At 53.0% G+C, this 13,838-nt stretch overlaps 1 protein-coding gene across 1 annotated transcript; it reads left to right on the top strand.

Moving 5' to 3' along the window:
• Positions 1-4,242: 4,242 nt before the first annotated feature.
• RELA (RELA proto-oncogene, NF-kB subunit) lies at positions 4,243-13,569 on the top strand. Its single transcript, XM_037053216.1, has 11 exons — positions 4,243-4,332; positions 4,915-4,941; positions 5,040-5,191; positions 5,337-5,485; positions 6,351-6,442; positions 6,711-6,842; positions 8,843-8,947; positions 9,165-9,377; positions 11,529-11,609; positions 11,691-11,765; positions 12,532-13,569. The coding sequence occupies exons 1-11, from the start codon at positions 4,326-4,328 to the stop codon at positions 13,149-13,151; spliced, it is 1,653 nt and encodes a 550-aa protein (XP_036909111.1). The 5' UTR covers positions 4,243-4,325; the 3' UTR covers positions 13,152-13,569.
• Positions 13,570-13,838: the final 269 nt, after the last annotated feature.

Raw genomic sequence — 13,838 nt, 5'->3', positions numbered from 1 at the left:
CATCCTGTGCCACATCTTGTTGACTCATTCATTTGTCCATGGACATTTGACTCGTCTTTACGTTTTGGCCACTGCGAATAATGCTGTGGACATTGATGTACAAGTGTCTGTTCGGGCCCCTGCTTTTCACTGTTTTGCATATGCCCAGAAGTGGAATTGCTGAATGACATGGTAACCCCGTTTAATTGTTTGAGGAACCGCAATACTTTTCCAACAGCTGCACCATTTTATATTCTCATCGGTGATGCACAAGGGTCTAATTTCTCCACATGCCTGCCGACACTTGTGCTTTTGTTTTTCTGACAATAGCTATTCTGATGGGTGTGATGTGGTATCTCACTGTGGTTTTTATCTGCATTTCCTTGATAGCTATTCTGCTGAGCATCTCTTTATGCGCTTACCGGCTATTTCATATCGTCCATGGAGAAATGTCAGTTCAAGTCGATCGTCTATTTTTTAAATTGAGTTGTTTGGTTTTTGTTGTTGTTGAGTTTTAAAAATTATTTATATACTCTGCATAGTGAGCTTTCTCAGATACGTGATTTGTAAACATTTCCTACCATTCTGTGGGGTGCTTTTTTTTCTTACTCCTTATAGTTTCCTTCAATGCAAAAGAGTTCTAAATTTTGATGCAGTCCAGTTATATCACATCCAAGAAATCATTGCCAAATCCAGTGTCATGAAGTTTCCCCCTATGTCTTCTTTGAAGAGTTTTATAATTTTACCCCTTCAATCAATTTTTTAAAAAAATATGGTGTTGCCCTGGCTGGTGTAGCTCAGTGGATTGAGCACAAGCCTGAGAACCAGAGGACCACGGTTCGATTCCCAGTCAGGGCACAGGCCTGGGTTGCAGGCCAGTTTCCTGCAGGCCATTTCCCAGCAGGGGACACACAAAAGGCAACCATACATTGATGTTTCTCTCCCTCTCTCCTTCCCCTCTAAAGATAATTAAATAAAAATAAAATCTTTAAAAAAATATGGTGTTAGGTAAGGGTCCGACTTCATTCTTTTGCATATGGAAATACAGCTTTCCTAGTACCATTTATTGAAAAGATGGCCCTTTCTTCATTGAACAGTGATTTGCAAAACTTCCTACCGTTGGCACTCTTGCTGAAGATCATTCAGTTATGTGTGGGAGTTTATTTTTCTGGACTCTACACTATTTTATTGGTCTAGATGCGTATCTTCATGCCAGTACTACATTGTTTTGTTTATTTAGTTTTTTTCTTTTTTTTAATTCTTTTTTGGGGGGGGCACATTTTAAAAAATTTATTTTATTTTTAAAGAGAGGGGAGGGGAGGGAGAAAGAGAGGGAGGGAAACATCCATGTGTGAGAGGGACGTAGATGTGCCGCTTCTTGCACACCCGCAACCAGGAACCTGGCCCGAGCCCCAGGCATGTGCCCTGACCGGGAATCGAGTTGGTGACCTTTCCCTCGTGGGCCAACGCCCAGCCAACTGAGCTATACCGGTCAGTGCACATTGTTTTAATTATTGGAGCTTTGTAGTAAGGTTTGAAACTAGTAAGTGTCACTCCTCCAACTTTATTCCTCTTTTTCAAAATTGTTTTGGCTACTGAGAGTTCCTCAAGATTCCATATGAATTTAAGGATGGATTTTTCTTTCTATTTCTGTAAAAAGAGAATTGAGATTTTTTTAACATGAGAGTGATATATAAGATGACTGAGGTTAAGACCCTTAGCCCTAAATTGGAGAAGGAGATGTCAGTATGGCTTCCTGGTGCATTTCATATAAAAAATATGTACATGTTACCTCACAGTTCACTGAAAATGTCTACAATGACTAACCCAATTACAGTAAGGATTCTTAGTGCTCCGACGCTGGTCTTTAGGTATCATCTTCCCCCGACCGGAGGGGAGCCCTACAAACAGCCGGCCGATCTGAGACCTTGGACAGCGCTGGAGTTGCATCAACTGTGTAAAAAGAGCCATTTGAAAAGGCCAAATATAAAACAATTTGAACTTCTGTAAGAATAATAATTATAATAGGTTATGGCATATCAAATATGTTAAAATCTATGGATTCATTAAGGTATTTTTAAAAGTGCTTATAATTTTGGAGGATGCTAGAGATCCAAGGTATTATTTAGACCTTTCCGTCTGTGGGCCTACACTCAGTCCACTGAGCCACACCCGCCAGGGCTTATTTTGAAAACTGATAAAGGGAAATTCCAAACCCCTAATAAGTCACTTTTATCACGTTCCCAAGGAAACTCTTGTATAGTTGTACAACAGGAGACAACAACAGAGTAGTGTACAGCTGTGAAGTCAATGAATTGTGAAACCCACAAACCTTCGTAGTATGTTGAGTGAAACAAAGGCCCAAAACAATACTATCTTCATAGAAGTTCAAAACCAAGCAAAAAAACTTGAACAATAAAAAAAAAAAAAGAAAAAAACTCGCCCTGGCTAGCATAGCTCAGTGGATTGAGCGCGGGCCTGCGAACCACACCATTGCGGTTCGATTCCCAGTCAGGGCACATGCTTGGGTTGCAGGCCAGTTTCCAGCAGGGGACTCATGAGAGGCAACCATACATTGATACTTCTCTCCTTCTCCCCTTCCCTTCCCCTCTAAAGATAAATAAATAAAAATCTTTAAAAAAACATTTAAAAAAAGAGAAAAACTAAGCAAAAGTCAAACAATATATTGTGTAGATATGTATATGTGAATAAATTTTTTTTCTTTAAAGTCAAGGGAATGACAAATACAGAATTCTGAATGGTGGTGACCTGTACAGGGGACAGGGCATGGTGGACAGGTGCGGGGCACATGGGTGAATGTAAATCCTAGTGGCATTCTATCCACCCCCTTGAGTTTTGCAGTGGGTACCATGGAATTCAATGTACTGATTTAAATTATAAATATATCTGGATTTTTAAAGAGAGGATTATATAAAAAAGACAATTATGTAAAGTTCAGTGATTGCATGCCATTAACCAAAGTTCATAATGGATTCTGTCATCTGAATACATTATGAAAAAAAGTAAACTCAAAAAAGTAAACTTTACTAATCCGGGCCAGACACATGAGAAACTAGAATGAGTGGGAGGGGTGGTGTTTTCACTTTTCTCTTCCTGTTTTTTTCAGACCCTGAGAAAGCAAGTCAGAATTTCCAGTCTTTTCCAATTCCCACATGATTCCCTTAGAATGAATTCATAGAAAATAAAGTCTTTTTCCATCTGGGTAAGACTCGGCCGCCTGCCGTGGAGCATCCTCGCTCCGTGATGAGAGAATGGCCTAGGGTGGAGGAGTGCTCCAGCCTCAGCCTCCGCCCGTCCCGCACGAACGCCGCCTTCGGGTTGACATACCCCGGATAAGGGGGCACAGGACAATTAGTGGAAACGCTTTGGCCGACAGCTGGACCCACAACAGGAAGTCCCTAGGGAGACGAGCGGCGGCGGCGGCGTGACACTTCGGGCCAAGCGGCCACTGGGAGTCCCGGACCTTCTAAGACACAGGTGTTGGGCTGCCGAGACGAGGCTCCAGTGATGTACCTCTAGGCGCCTCCTGTGCACCCACGCCTCTGAGGGCTGGCAAGTGTGATGCTTGAGCCCGGGAGGCCTTGGCCCAGCCCGGCCTTGGGAGAGGACGCCGGGCTGAGCTTCGGTCGCCTCTGGCGTGTAGGAGGCTCCGCGTATACCACTACCCAAACACCGCCAGGTGGAGAGGTCCGGGAGCTACCCCCCCATCCCGCTGCATCTAGATTGGAGTGGATGGGTCATCAAAAAGTGCTTCTGCGGCGACAACCACAAAGAGACACCTTTTAGCGATTGTGTAATCCTGTGGAGTTCGGCCACTGAGCCTTTGCGGGCTGAGCAGGCCCGGGCCTTTCCCTGCAGCCCAGCAACCCTGGCTTTGCTCCAGACTTGGCCCGGGTGACATCATCAAACTCCTCGGATCCGCAGGAGGGGCCCCCGAAATCCCCTAAAAACATTGTGAGTAATCGCCGGGCCCGCCCTCCAGGCGGGGCCCAGACTGAAGGGAGATCCAAGCCCGACCGCCCCGCCTTCGGCCTCCCTACGAGAAGCCTCCGGATTCCCGGCGCGGCGCACAGTAGCACCCAGCCCGCGGCGACGGCTCGCTACCAGCCTCCAGGAGCTCCCCGCGCGCTCGTTACGAACCCCGCGAGGGTCGGCGGCGGTGGTGGCGCAGCGCGCAGGCGCGGCCGATTCCCGGCAGTGACGCGGCGGCGGGCGCGCGCGGCGCATTTCCGCCTCTGGCGAATGGCTTGGCTGTAGCGCTCGCCGCGGGCCCAGCTGCGACCCCGGCCCCGCCCCCGGGACCCTGGGACCCCGGGACCCCGGCCATGGACGGTGAGGGCGCCCTCTGCCCCCGGGGGGTGGCCGCACCGAGGCCGCGCAGATCGCGGCGGGAGCCTCCGCGCCTTCCGCCCCTTCCTCCGTGGATGGGCGCTGTGCAGGGAGCGGCCGGCCGGATGGTGGCGCGGCGCGGGGCGGGGCGGGGCCGGCGTTGTGGGGTCTGACTCACTTTCCCCTCTGGGAGGATGGGGCCTTGACCGAGTAGGTAGAGGTGGGGGAAGTGAGCCTTGACTCAGTTTCCCCCTGGGGCTTGTGGGGGCAGTTCTGACTTAGCGCCTCTGTTAGGGGAGAATGCATCTGCCTCAGTTTCCTCTCAGGATCCCGGGAGAGGAGTGCCGTCCCTTGGTTTTCCTTATGAAACTAGAAAAGGCTGTGACTCAGTTTCTCTCAGTGAGGGGAGAATGCTATGCCCAGTGTTCTCGCGAGAAACAGGTGTTTCTGGCTGTTTTACTTACACCCCTTAGTTTCACCCCAGCTTCTGGGGGGGGGGCAGGCCCTGACTCAGTTTCCCTGGGAGGTCCTCCCTAGTGGAGACCGGAAGTGAGCCTGTGCTGACCCTTTCTCCCCTTCTTTCAGACCTGTTCCCCCTCATCTTCCCCTCTGGTAAGTGGACTATCCTGCCGTGCTTCTGGAGGAGCCCCCAGGGTGGGTGCAGCGGGGGCAGCCGCCTGAGGGAGGCTGGCTGGCTGGTGTCCCCGCAGAGCCAGCCCAGGCCTCCGGCCCCTATGTGGAGATCATCGAGCAGCCCAAACAGCGGGGCATGCGCTTCCGCTACAAGTGCGAGGGCCGCTCGGCGGGCAGCATCCCAGGCGAGAGGAGCACGGATACCACCAAGACCCACCCTACCATTAAGGTCAGCGTTGTGCGGCGGGCAGGGGGCCGTGGGGGGCAGGGAGGGACGGTGGATCCCCAGTGAGTTTGCCTCCAGGCCCCCTTAAAATCTGGGAGCTGGGTCTGGAACTCCTGAGCCTCCAGGGTGCTCTCTGTACTTTGGACAGATCAATGGCTACACGGGGCCAGGGACAGTTCGCATCTCCCTGGTCACCAAGGACCCCCCTCACCGGCCTCACCCCCACGAGCTCGTAGGGAAAGACTGCCGGGATGGCTACTATGAGGCTGAGCTCTGCCCGGACCGCTGCATCCACAGGTCAGCTCCTGGCGTGGGCTTCGTTGTGAGCGAGAGGGGAGGACAGGAGGAGGGGCAGCTGTACCACTGTTACAGGGTTACTTCTTTCTGGACAGAGGGTAGAATCCCTCACTGCTTGCGCTGCTCTCAGCTCTGCAAGCAGTTTTCCTTTGTCTTGAATAGACCTGTTAATGTCTACTCTCTTAGGCAGTTATCCCCTCGGTGGGATGGGGATGGGTCAGCAATTGCCTCTGAGCACCCAACCCCTAAGGGTAGCTGGAACAAACAGCGCATGCCTTAGTGTCAAATCTCTTGTAATGAGAAAGAAAAGCACAGAGCCAACAGTCTCTCCTGGAGCTTAATACCAGTTGACAGAGACCAGCTGTAAATAAATGTATAGATAAACAAGATACTGTTCAGGAGTACCTGAATGATGAAAATAAAGCAGTAATAAGTTGGAAGAATAGCCTGAAGTGGGGGAAGCAAGGGAGCCGTTCTCATTACTTTGAACTGGGAGGTCCTGGAAGGCTTTTCATGAACGGTGAGGAAGAGCAGGGAAGCGCAGAGGGAGCGTTCCGAGCAGAGTGAGCAGGTGCAAAGGCCTTGAAGTGGGCTTGAGTGTAGCGTGTTTGGAGATCAGAAGCGGAGCCCCTGTGACTGAGGGCAGGGGCTGGCAGGACTGTGGCCAGGACCAGGCCAAGGGGCAGAGGGTCTTGTCAGCCCAAGTAAGGGGCGGGTTGCATTGCAGCACAGCGAGAAGCCGTTCAAGAGGGTTAAGCATGGAGTGGTGGTCTGCTGAGGGGGCGGGGAGGGAAGGGCAGGCTGGGCAAGGCAGGCGGGCCCAGGCTCTGCTGGGGACACGTGACTGAGGCCCTGGGGGACTCAGCTTCCAGAACCTGGGGATCCAGTGTGTGAAGAAGCGGGACCTGGAGCAGGCCGTCCGCCAGCGCATCCAGACCAACAACAACCCCTTCCAAGGTGAGGGCTGAGGGGCGGCGGCCTCCGCCTCCCACATGGGCCGAGACTCACACATGGAATCTTGCTGGCCATTCAGTACACTCCCATTTTACCACTGGGGACACTGAGACCCAGAGAGGGGACATGACATCCAGGGTCACACAGGTCAGTGATGGGTCTAGAGCCTTCTCTTCCTCCTCTGGGACTCGTCCTGTTTCACATACCCTCAAACAGCCTTTCCAGCCCAGAGCTCCGTGCCCTGGCTCTCCTGACTGTGTTTTTCTGGCAGTTCCCATAGAGGAGCAGCGCGGCGACTATGACTTGAATGCGGTGCGGCTCTGCTTCCAGGTGACAGTGCGGGACCCGTCAGGCAGGCCCCTCCGCCTGTCACCTGTCCTCTCTCATCCCATCTTTGACAACCGTGAGTGACCAGGGAGGGATAGGCCTGTAAGGGGAAGGGAGTCGGGTGGATATGGCCTTCGAGAGGCCTTTGGCTTTGTTTAGTCATCTGGCATGTTGGTCATCTCTTCTGTGTCCAGCTCTGCTGGCGTGGGAGATGGGGCAAGGGAGACCCAGAGCTGCCCTTTGTGGCTTCCAGGCCAGCAGAGTGTCAGGCGGAAGACAGGCGTCTCCAATCTGTGATGAGAGGCTGGTGTGCCAGCACTGTATCAGTAACTCCAGGAAATTAACCCCCAGGAACAAGACAGTGTTAGAAAGTAATAATTCAATGATGGAAGCTCACAGGAAGTTCTGACATAGACTAACTGCAATCTTTAAGTAACCCAGCAGAATGAATGGGAATAAAAGGGCTCTAAGCCCTACAAACAGGAAGCCAGAATGAATATTAAGGGGCAGGAGGGAAGGGTTTTTTGCCGAGGTGGGTGTGATAAACTGGGCCTTGAAGACTGCCTGGGTCAGGTGGAGAAAAGAGGTACGCCTGGGCTGGTTCCCCCTGGACTGAGCTCCACGAGGGGGGAAAGTTTAGGTTTTGTGGGTCGTTGTGTTCTCCTTCCCTAGAGCTGTGCTGGGTGCACACTAGCAGCCAGTAGATAGATAGTTGCTGAACTGGTTGGAGTGAGGGGTTGGACCTTGGCTGCCAAGGCACAGTTAGCAAGCTATGAATATTATCTTATTCATTGATTTTTTAAAAAATTTTTATTTATTTATTTATCTTTAGAGGGGAAGGAGAGAGGGAGAGAGACATCAATGTATGGTTGCCTTTCATGCGTCCCCTGCTGGGAGTTGGCCTGCAGGGAACTGGCCTGCAACCCAGGCATGTACCCTGACTGGGAATCGAACCGCGATCCTCTGGTTCGCAGGCCTGTGCTCAATCCACTGAGCTATGCCAGCCAGGGCTCATTGATTTTTTTAAAGCAAGATTTTGTATCTTGCCCTGGCTGGTGTGGCTCACTGGACTGAGTGTAGCACCAGCCTGTGAACCGAAGGATCACTGGTTTGATTACCAGTCAGGGCACCGCCTGGGTTGTGGGCCTGGTCCCCGACTGGGGACATGCAAGAAGGGACCAACTGATGTTTCTCTTGCAAATTTATGTTTCTCTACCTCTCTTCCTTCCTCTTTCTGTAAAAAATAAATCTTTTTTTAAAAGATTGTATTTATTTATCTTTAGAGGGGACGGGAAGGAGAGAGGGAGAGAATATCAATGTGTGGTTGCCTTTTGTGGGTCCCCTGCTGGGAACGGGCCCGCAACCCAGGCATGCACCCTGACTAGAATCTTTTTTTTTTTTTTAAGTAAGCTCCTTGCGGACAGGACAATGTCCCTTGTCATTTATTTATTTATTTATTTATCTATCTATCTCTCTATTTATTTATTTATTTATTTATTTATTTATAGAGGAGGGGAAGGGAAGGAGAAAGGGAGGGAGAGAAACAGCAATGTGTGGCTGCCTCTCACATGGCCCCCACTGGGGACAGGGCCCGCAACCCAGGCATATGCCCTGACTGGTAATCAAACCAGTGATCCTTCGGTTCACAGGCTGGTGCTACACTCAGTCCACTGAGCTACACCAGCCAGGGCAATAAAATCTTTTTAAAAAAAAACCCAAAACACTCTCTTTAAAGAAAAGAGACAAAAAATTCCCGCTTTTTTTTTTAAAGACTTTATTTGTTTTTTTGAGAGAGGGAAAGGGAGGGAGGAAGAGAGGGAGAGAAACATCAGTCGGTTGTTCCCTGAACGCACCCCCAACGGGGGACCAGGTCTGCAATCCAGGCGGGTGTCCCCACCGGGAATTGAACTGGTGACCTTTCTCTTTGGGTGATGACACCCAACCATGTGAGCCATACCAGCCCCGGGCAAGCCCTACACGGTCTTGACCGGAGGGACCAGGAAGTTGCCTGTCCTGTGGCCAGGCCTAGGGACCTCGGGCAGTTCAGGGTCATCTTCCTTGCACCCACACCCTCAGGCGCCCCCAACACAGCAGAGCTCAAGATCTGCCGAGTGAACCGAAACTCCGGGAGCTGCCTTGGTGGGGATGAGATCTTCCTGCTCTGCGACAAGGTGCAGAAAGGTGCGTATCCGGACGCAGGGCCAGACCAGGGAGCAGGAGGTAAGGGGCAAGGCTGAGCGGAGAAGGCAAGTGTCAAGCAGCTGGCTTTCAATATGCCTCCGCGCACCTCGGGGGCGGCACTGGGGTGCGTCTCAGGAGCCAAGTGCCAGCATCAGGCGGGTGCTGGCTGCAAGTGAGCTGAGCACATTCGCCAGTGCTGCCCTTCTGTCCCCTACAGAGGACATTGAAGTGTATTTCACGGGACCAGGCTGGGAGGCCCGAGGCTCCTTTTCCCAAGCTGATGTGCACCGACAAGTGGCCATCGTGTTCCGGACACCTCCCTACGCCGACCCCAGCCTGCAGGCCCCGGTGCGAGTCTCTATGCACCTGCGGCGGCCTTCAGATCGGGAGCTCAGCGAGCCCATGGAATTCCAGTACTTGCCAGACACAGGTACAGGGCTGGGGAGAGGAGAGTGAGTGCGGCTGGGAGAGCAAGGCCAGGGCTGGCTGGCTGGGCTGTAGGTGAGGGTCAGGAGCTGGAGCTGGGTGGGATTTACACTGTCAGGTTCTCTTTCTTGCCTTATTTAGTAATAACCACACCGAAGGCTCACTGAGCTCTTATCACATGCTTGTGTCTATTTCAAGCCTACCAGTGAATTACCTGGTTTTATTCTTTCACGAATCTTTTGAAGTAGCAGATAGTGTCTAAGTGGCCTGAGGTCACATAACTAGTGACTCGGAGTCAGCATTTCAGCTCAGGCTGTCTGGCTCCAGGGTCCTATTGCCATTCTCTGTATCTCTTGTCACTGTCACACAGCCTTGGTCAAGGCTTTTAGGTCTCTGACCACAGAAGGACCAGCCAGAATGCTCCTCTCTCCAGTGCCCGTCGTCTTGCCCGACAGTGTTCCTACCCTAGGAGTGGTCTAGGACCATTTGGAAAACAGCCCCACACCAGCCAGCAATTCACCCCACAAATAATTATCAAATATTGAGTACCCACTTGGTGCCAGTGCCTGGGCCAGGTACTGTGAATACAAAGATAAATGACGTGTTTCTTGCCCTTCAGAAGTTCAGTTCTGTGAGGAAGACATGCAAAAACAGACCCTTAAGTCACAGAGTGACACGAAATGGAGGGAGGTGTGCAGAGTGTGGTGGGAGCTCGAGGCAGCTGCATGGAGGAGGTGGCATTTAAATTAGAGACACAAAAGCACATTCCCAGGCAGGTGGACCAGCACCTGGAAGGGCAGGGGTGTGGGAGCGCGCACAGTGTGCTTGGGGGCGGCTTTGTGGTGGGAGGTAACGCTGGGCAGGGAGCAAGCCCAGGCAGGAGCACCTTGAATGCTAGGCTGAAGGCAGTCATCCAGGGCTCCATCCATAAGGCAGCGGAAAGCCACACAGGTTTAGAACTAGACAAGTGACATGAACAGATCTGGGAGCTCACTCTGGCGACAGTGAGTAGAGGATCTGAGAGGCAGAGACTGGAGTGGGGAGGCCATGCTGGAAGATGTCACAGTGGTCCAGGAAAGAAGGTAGGGCCTGAACCGCGCAGAGGAAACGGCAGAGAGCGACGATGTCATGTCCTGCCATCCTCCTCGGTCACCCTTCAGCCCCACAGGCCTTTTTGTGTCCTGCACACACCAAGCTTGGTTCCCCCTCAGGACCTGTGTCCTAGCTATTCTGCTTGAAACGGTCGGCCCCCAGATCTTCACATGACGGGCTCACCCCACCGCCTTTCTGGCCACCCCCAAGCTAGACCCCTCGGCGTCACTTCAGTACTGTTAGTGTCACCCTGGGTCTTTTCCTTAGTGCTTTTGTTGTTCGTGTATGGTTGTGTCCCTGTCACTAGGATGTCAACTCTTGGGAGCAGCAGCCTTGTCTGCTTACTCGGGCCTGTGGCCCCCAGTGGCTGGGGCGGCGCCGGGCACAGAGTAGTGGTTGGTGCGATGCGTCCGTGAATGGTGGGGGTGAGAGGAGGGTGTTGAGGGTGACGCCAAGGTTTCTAGCTTTGGTGACAGGGCAGACAGGTGGTGAGGGAACACGGAAGGAAGCAGAACCCGGTTTTAGAGGAGGCGGAAGCTGGCTTTGGCCTGACAGTGGTGAGGACTTCGGAGTCCTCCGGTGCTGCAGCAGTTAGACACACAGCCCTGGAAGCTCTAGGCCCAGCCGTGGAACCATCAGAGATAAGAGTAGGCCTCTGTGGGAGCCTCACACAAGCCTGTCCTGCCTCACCTGCTCCAGGTCACAGAGAGATCGCCCCCAGGCCTGGCTCGGGGTTGAAGATGAGCCAGGACGAGAGCAGTGCCAGCGCAAGAACAAGCCGAGGAAGGGCCCCTGAGGGCTCTCCTCCCACAGAGCGTGGTCCCTTTACTTGGAGACACTTGAGTGGCCCTCAGCGAGGCAGAGTCAGATAACAGAGGCCTTCTCAGAAAGCTGTGGGGTTCTTAGAACTGGAGTGTCACGCAGCTCTTCTCATTGACTGGGAAGGTTTGGAGAGGAGGGTCTTAAAAATTCTGACACATCGCCTTCCTGCTGAGGGTCATTTGAGAGCTTGGGGAGTGCAGCTGAGGAGAGTAAGACTCACTTCTCCCCGTTACTTTCCCAGATGATCGTCACCGGATTGAGGAGAAACGCAAAAGGACCTACGAGACTTTTAAGAGCATCATGAAAAAGAGTCCTTTCAATGGTGAGAAGGCTAGAGGGGAGAATTGGAAGACAGAGAAGGGAGACCCGGGGAACCTGGAACTGACCCAGCCTTGTTCCACAGGACCCACTGATCCCCGACCTCCGCCCCGGCGCATTGCTGTGCCTTCCCGCAGCTCGACTTCCATCCCCAAGCCAGGTAACTGGAGCTGTAGGCTCGAATCTCTTCAGCCTGTGGCTTATACACCCTCTGGGAGGGGGACGGGCAGTTGGCCTCACCAGCAGGTGTCCGAAGCATGCTGTGTGTCGGTCCCACGTTTCTCAGGGCGTGAGGCCTCATTACCTGAGCCCGAGCTGTCTGGAGAGTGGTAAAGGTGCGGGGCCCGGAGCCCCGTTACAGATCTGTGGGATTGGACACTTTGGAAGTGTGGCCCAGGAACCAGCCGTGTCCTGGGGACACTGACACGCACTGACGTCTTCGAGCCACTGTGCCAATTAAAAAACGCATATTGGACACCCAGGGATACTGAGTTAAAAAGTGCACAGTCTCTGCCCTCAGCTGTCAGTTGCACTAGGGAAACAAAACAAATCACATTGAAAGCAGCAAAATGTATGTGCCAGTGTGTGGCTCAGAAGAGGGACAAAGTGCCCTGCTTCAGGCCACACTCACTGGAAATTCCTTGGGCCTGTGCACTCTTGGGGCTTAGTTTTGCAGCTGTAAGATGACATTTTACTGGCTGATCTCTGAAAGCATCCCTTCCTCTAAATGGCTGGGAGAGCTTTCTAGGCTAGAGTAGGCAGGGAGGGCTCCAAGGAGGTGAGTCTGGAACTGGACCCCGAGGGCAGATTGGGTAAAGGGTCCCGGGAGGGGTTGATCCATGTGTCGTTGGCAGGCTGGGGTACAGAGGACAGGGTGGGTGGGTTTCAGGCTTTCTCTGACCCCTGTCTCTCTGTCTCTTTTCCAGCTCCCCAGCCCTATCCCTTTACGCCATCCCTCAGCACTATCAACTTTGAGGAGTTTTCCCCCATGGTCTTTTCTGGGCAGATCCCAAGCCAGACCTCTGCCTTGGCACCAGCCCCTGCCCCCGCCCTGGCTCAGGCACCAGCCCCTGCCCCAGCCATGGCATCAACCCTGGTTCAGGCTTCAGCTCCTGCCCCAGTCCTAGCCTCCAGCCTTGCTCAGGCTATGGCCCCGCCTGTCCCTAAGCCCACCCAGGCAGGGGAAGGGACACTGACAGAGGCACTGCTACAGCTGCAGTTTGATGCTGATGAAGACCTGGGGTCCCTGCTGGGTAATAGCACTGACCCAGCCGTGTTCACGGACCTGGCGTCAGTCGACAACTCCGAGTTTCAGCAGCTGCTGAACCAGGGTGTATCTATGGCTCCCCATGCAGCAGAGCCTATGCTGATGGAGTACCCTGAGGCCATAACACGCCTGGTGACAGGGTCCCAGAGGCCCCCTGACCCAGCTCCCATTCCCCTGGGGGCCTCTGGGCTCCCCAACGGCCTGCTCTCAGGGGATGAAGACTTCGCCTCCATCGCAGACATGGACTTGTCAGCCCTTCTGAGTCAGATCAGCTCCTAAAGAGGGGACACCTGCTTTGCCCAGAGCCCTGGGTTGCAGGAGATTGATTGAAGCCCTCCCAAAGCAAGCACTTAACGGAATCGGGGGATGTGTGCTCCAGCTGTCCTCAACTTCTTTGGGTGATGACTTAGTGGTGAGGGGGGGTGCCTTTTATTCTTTTATTGGCAGTATCTATCTCATTATGGAGGTGCTTAAGTAGAAGCATTAACGTCTCTGGAAATGGGGAAGCTGGGAGAAGTCAAACTCTTCCTTCCCCTATCCTGATGTTTAGCTCCCTTCTTTCTATAGGGAATCCTGGGGCCCCCCACTCCCACCCTCCAGCTTTTAGTACTCTTAGAGGGTCAGGCTGGAACTATGGCCTTGGAGGCCACAAAGCCTTATTTTCAAGTGTCTTCCTTAAATCATGGGTTCATTTCCACTTGAGCCAAAATAATGCCCCTGTCACCAGCTCTTCTGTGGTGCGGGCATTGTTCTCGTGCCTAACACCAGCATTTGAGGGGCTGGACTTGTGCCCTGCTGCGGTCTCCGCCAGCTCCCTCCTTGCTCAGCTGTGGCTGAAGGGTAGCGAGCGGGACGGGTCTGGCCCTCTCCGGGATCCAGGGTGTTGAGTGGGAGGCTTCTCTGTTCCCCCTTTTTACAAGTGCCTTAGGGTGAGTTGTTTGCAGAGTCAGCGGGGGCCGTCAGGCT

This window comes from Sturnira hondurensis, unplaced genomic scaffold (genome assembly GCF_014824575.4).
Source record: "Sturnira hondurensis isolate 20B ecotype Veracruz unplaced genomic scaffold, ASM1482457v3 Scaffold0007797, whole genome shotgun sequence".
In the NCBI taxonomy this organism is placed as follows: Eukaryota; Metazoa; Chordata; class Mammalia; order Chiroptera; family Phyllostomidae; genus Sturnira; species Sturnira hondurensis.
Note: the sequence above shows the minus strand (reverse complement) of the source record. Positions and strands in the feature narration are given on the sequence as shown.

Coding starts and splice junctions, on each gene's coding strand:
- RELA (XM_037053216.1), top strand. Junction 4,942..5,039: donor CCCCCTCATCTTCCCCTCTG/GTAAGTGGACTA, acceptor GTGTCCCCGCAG/AGCCAGCCCAGGCCTCCGGC. Junction 9,378..11,528: donor CCAGTACTTGCCAGACACAG/GTACAGGGCTGG, acceptor TTACTTTCCCAG/ATGATCGTCACCGGATTGAG.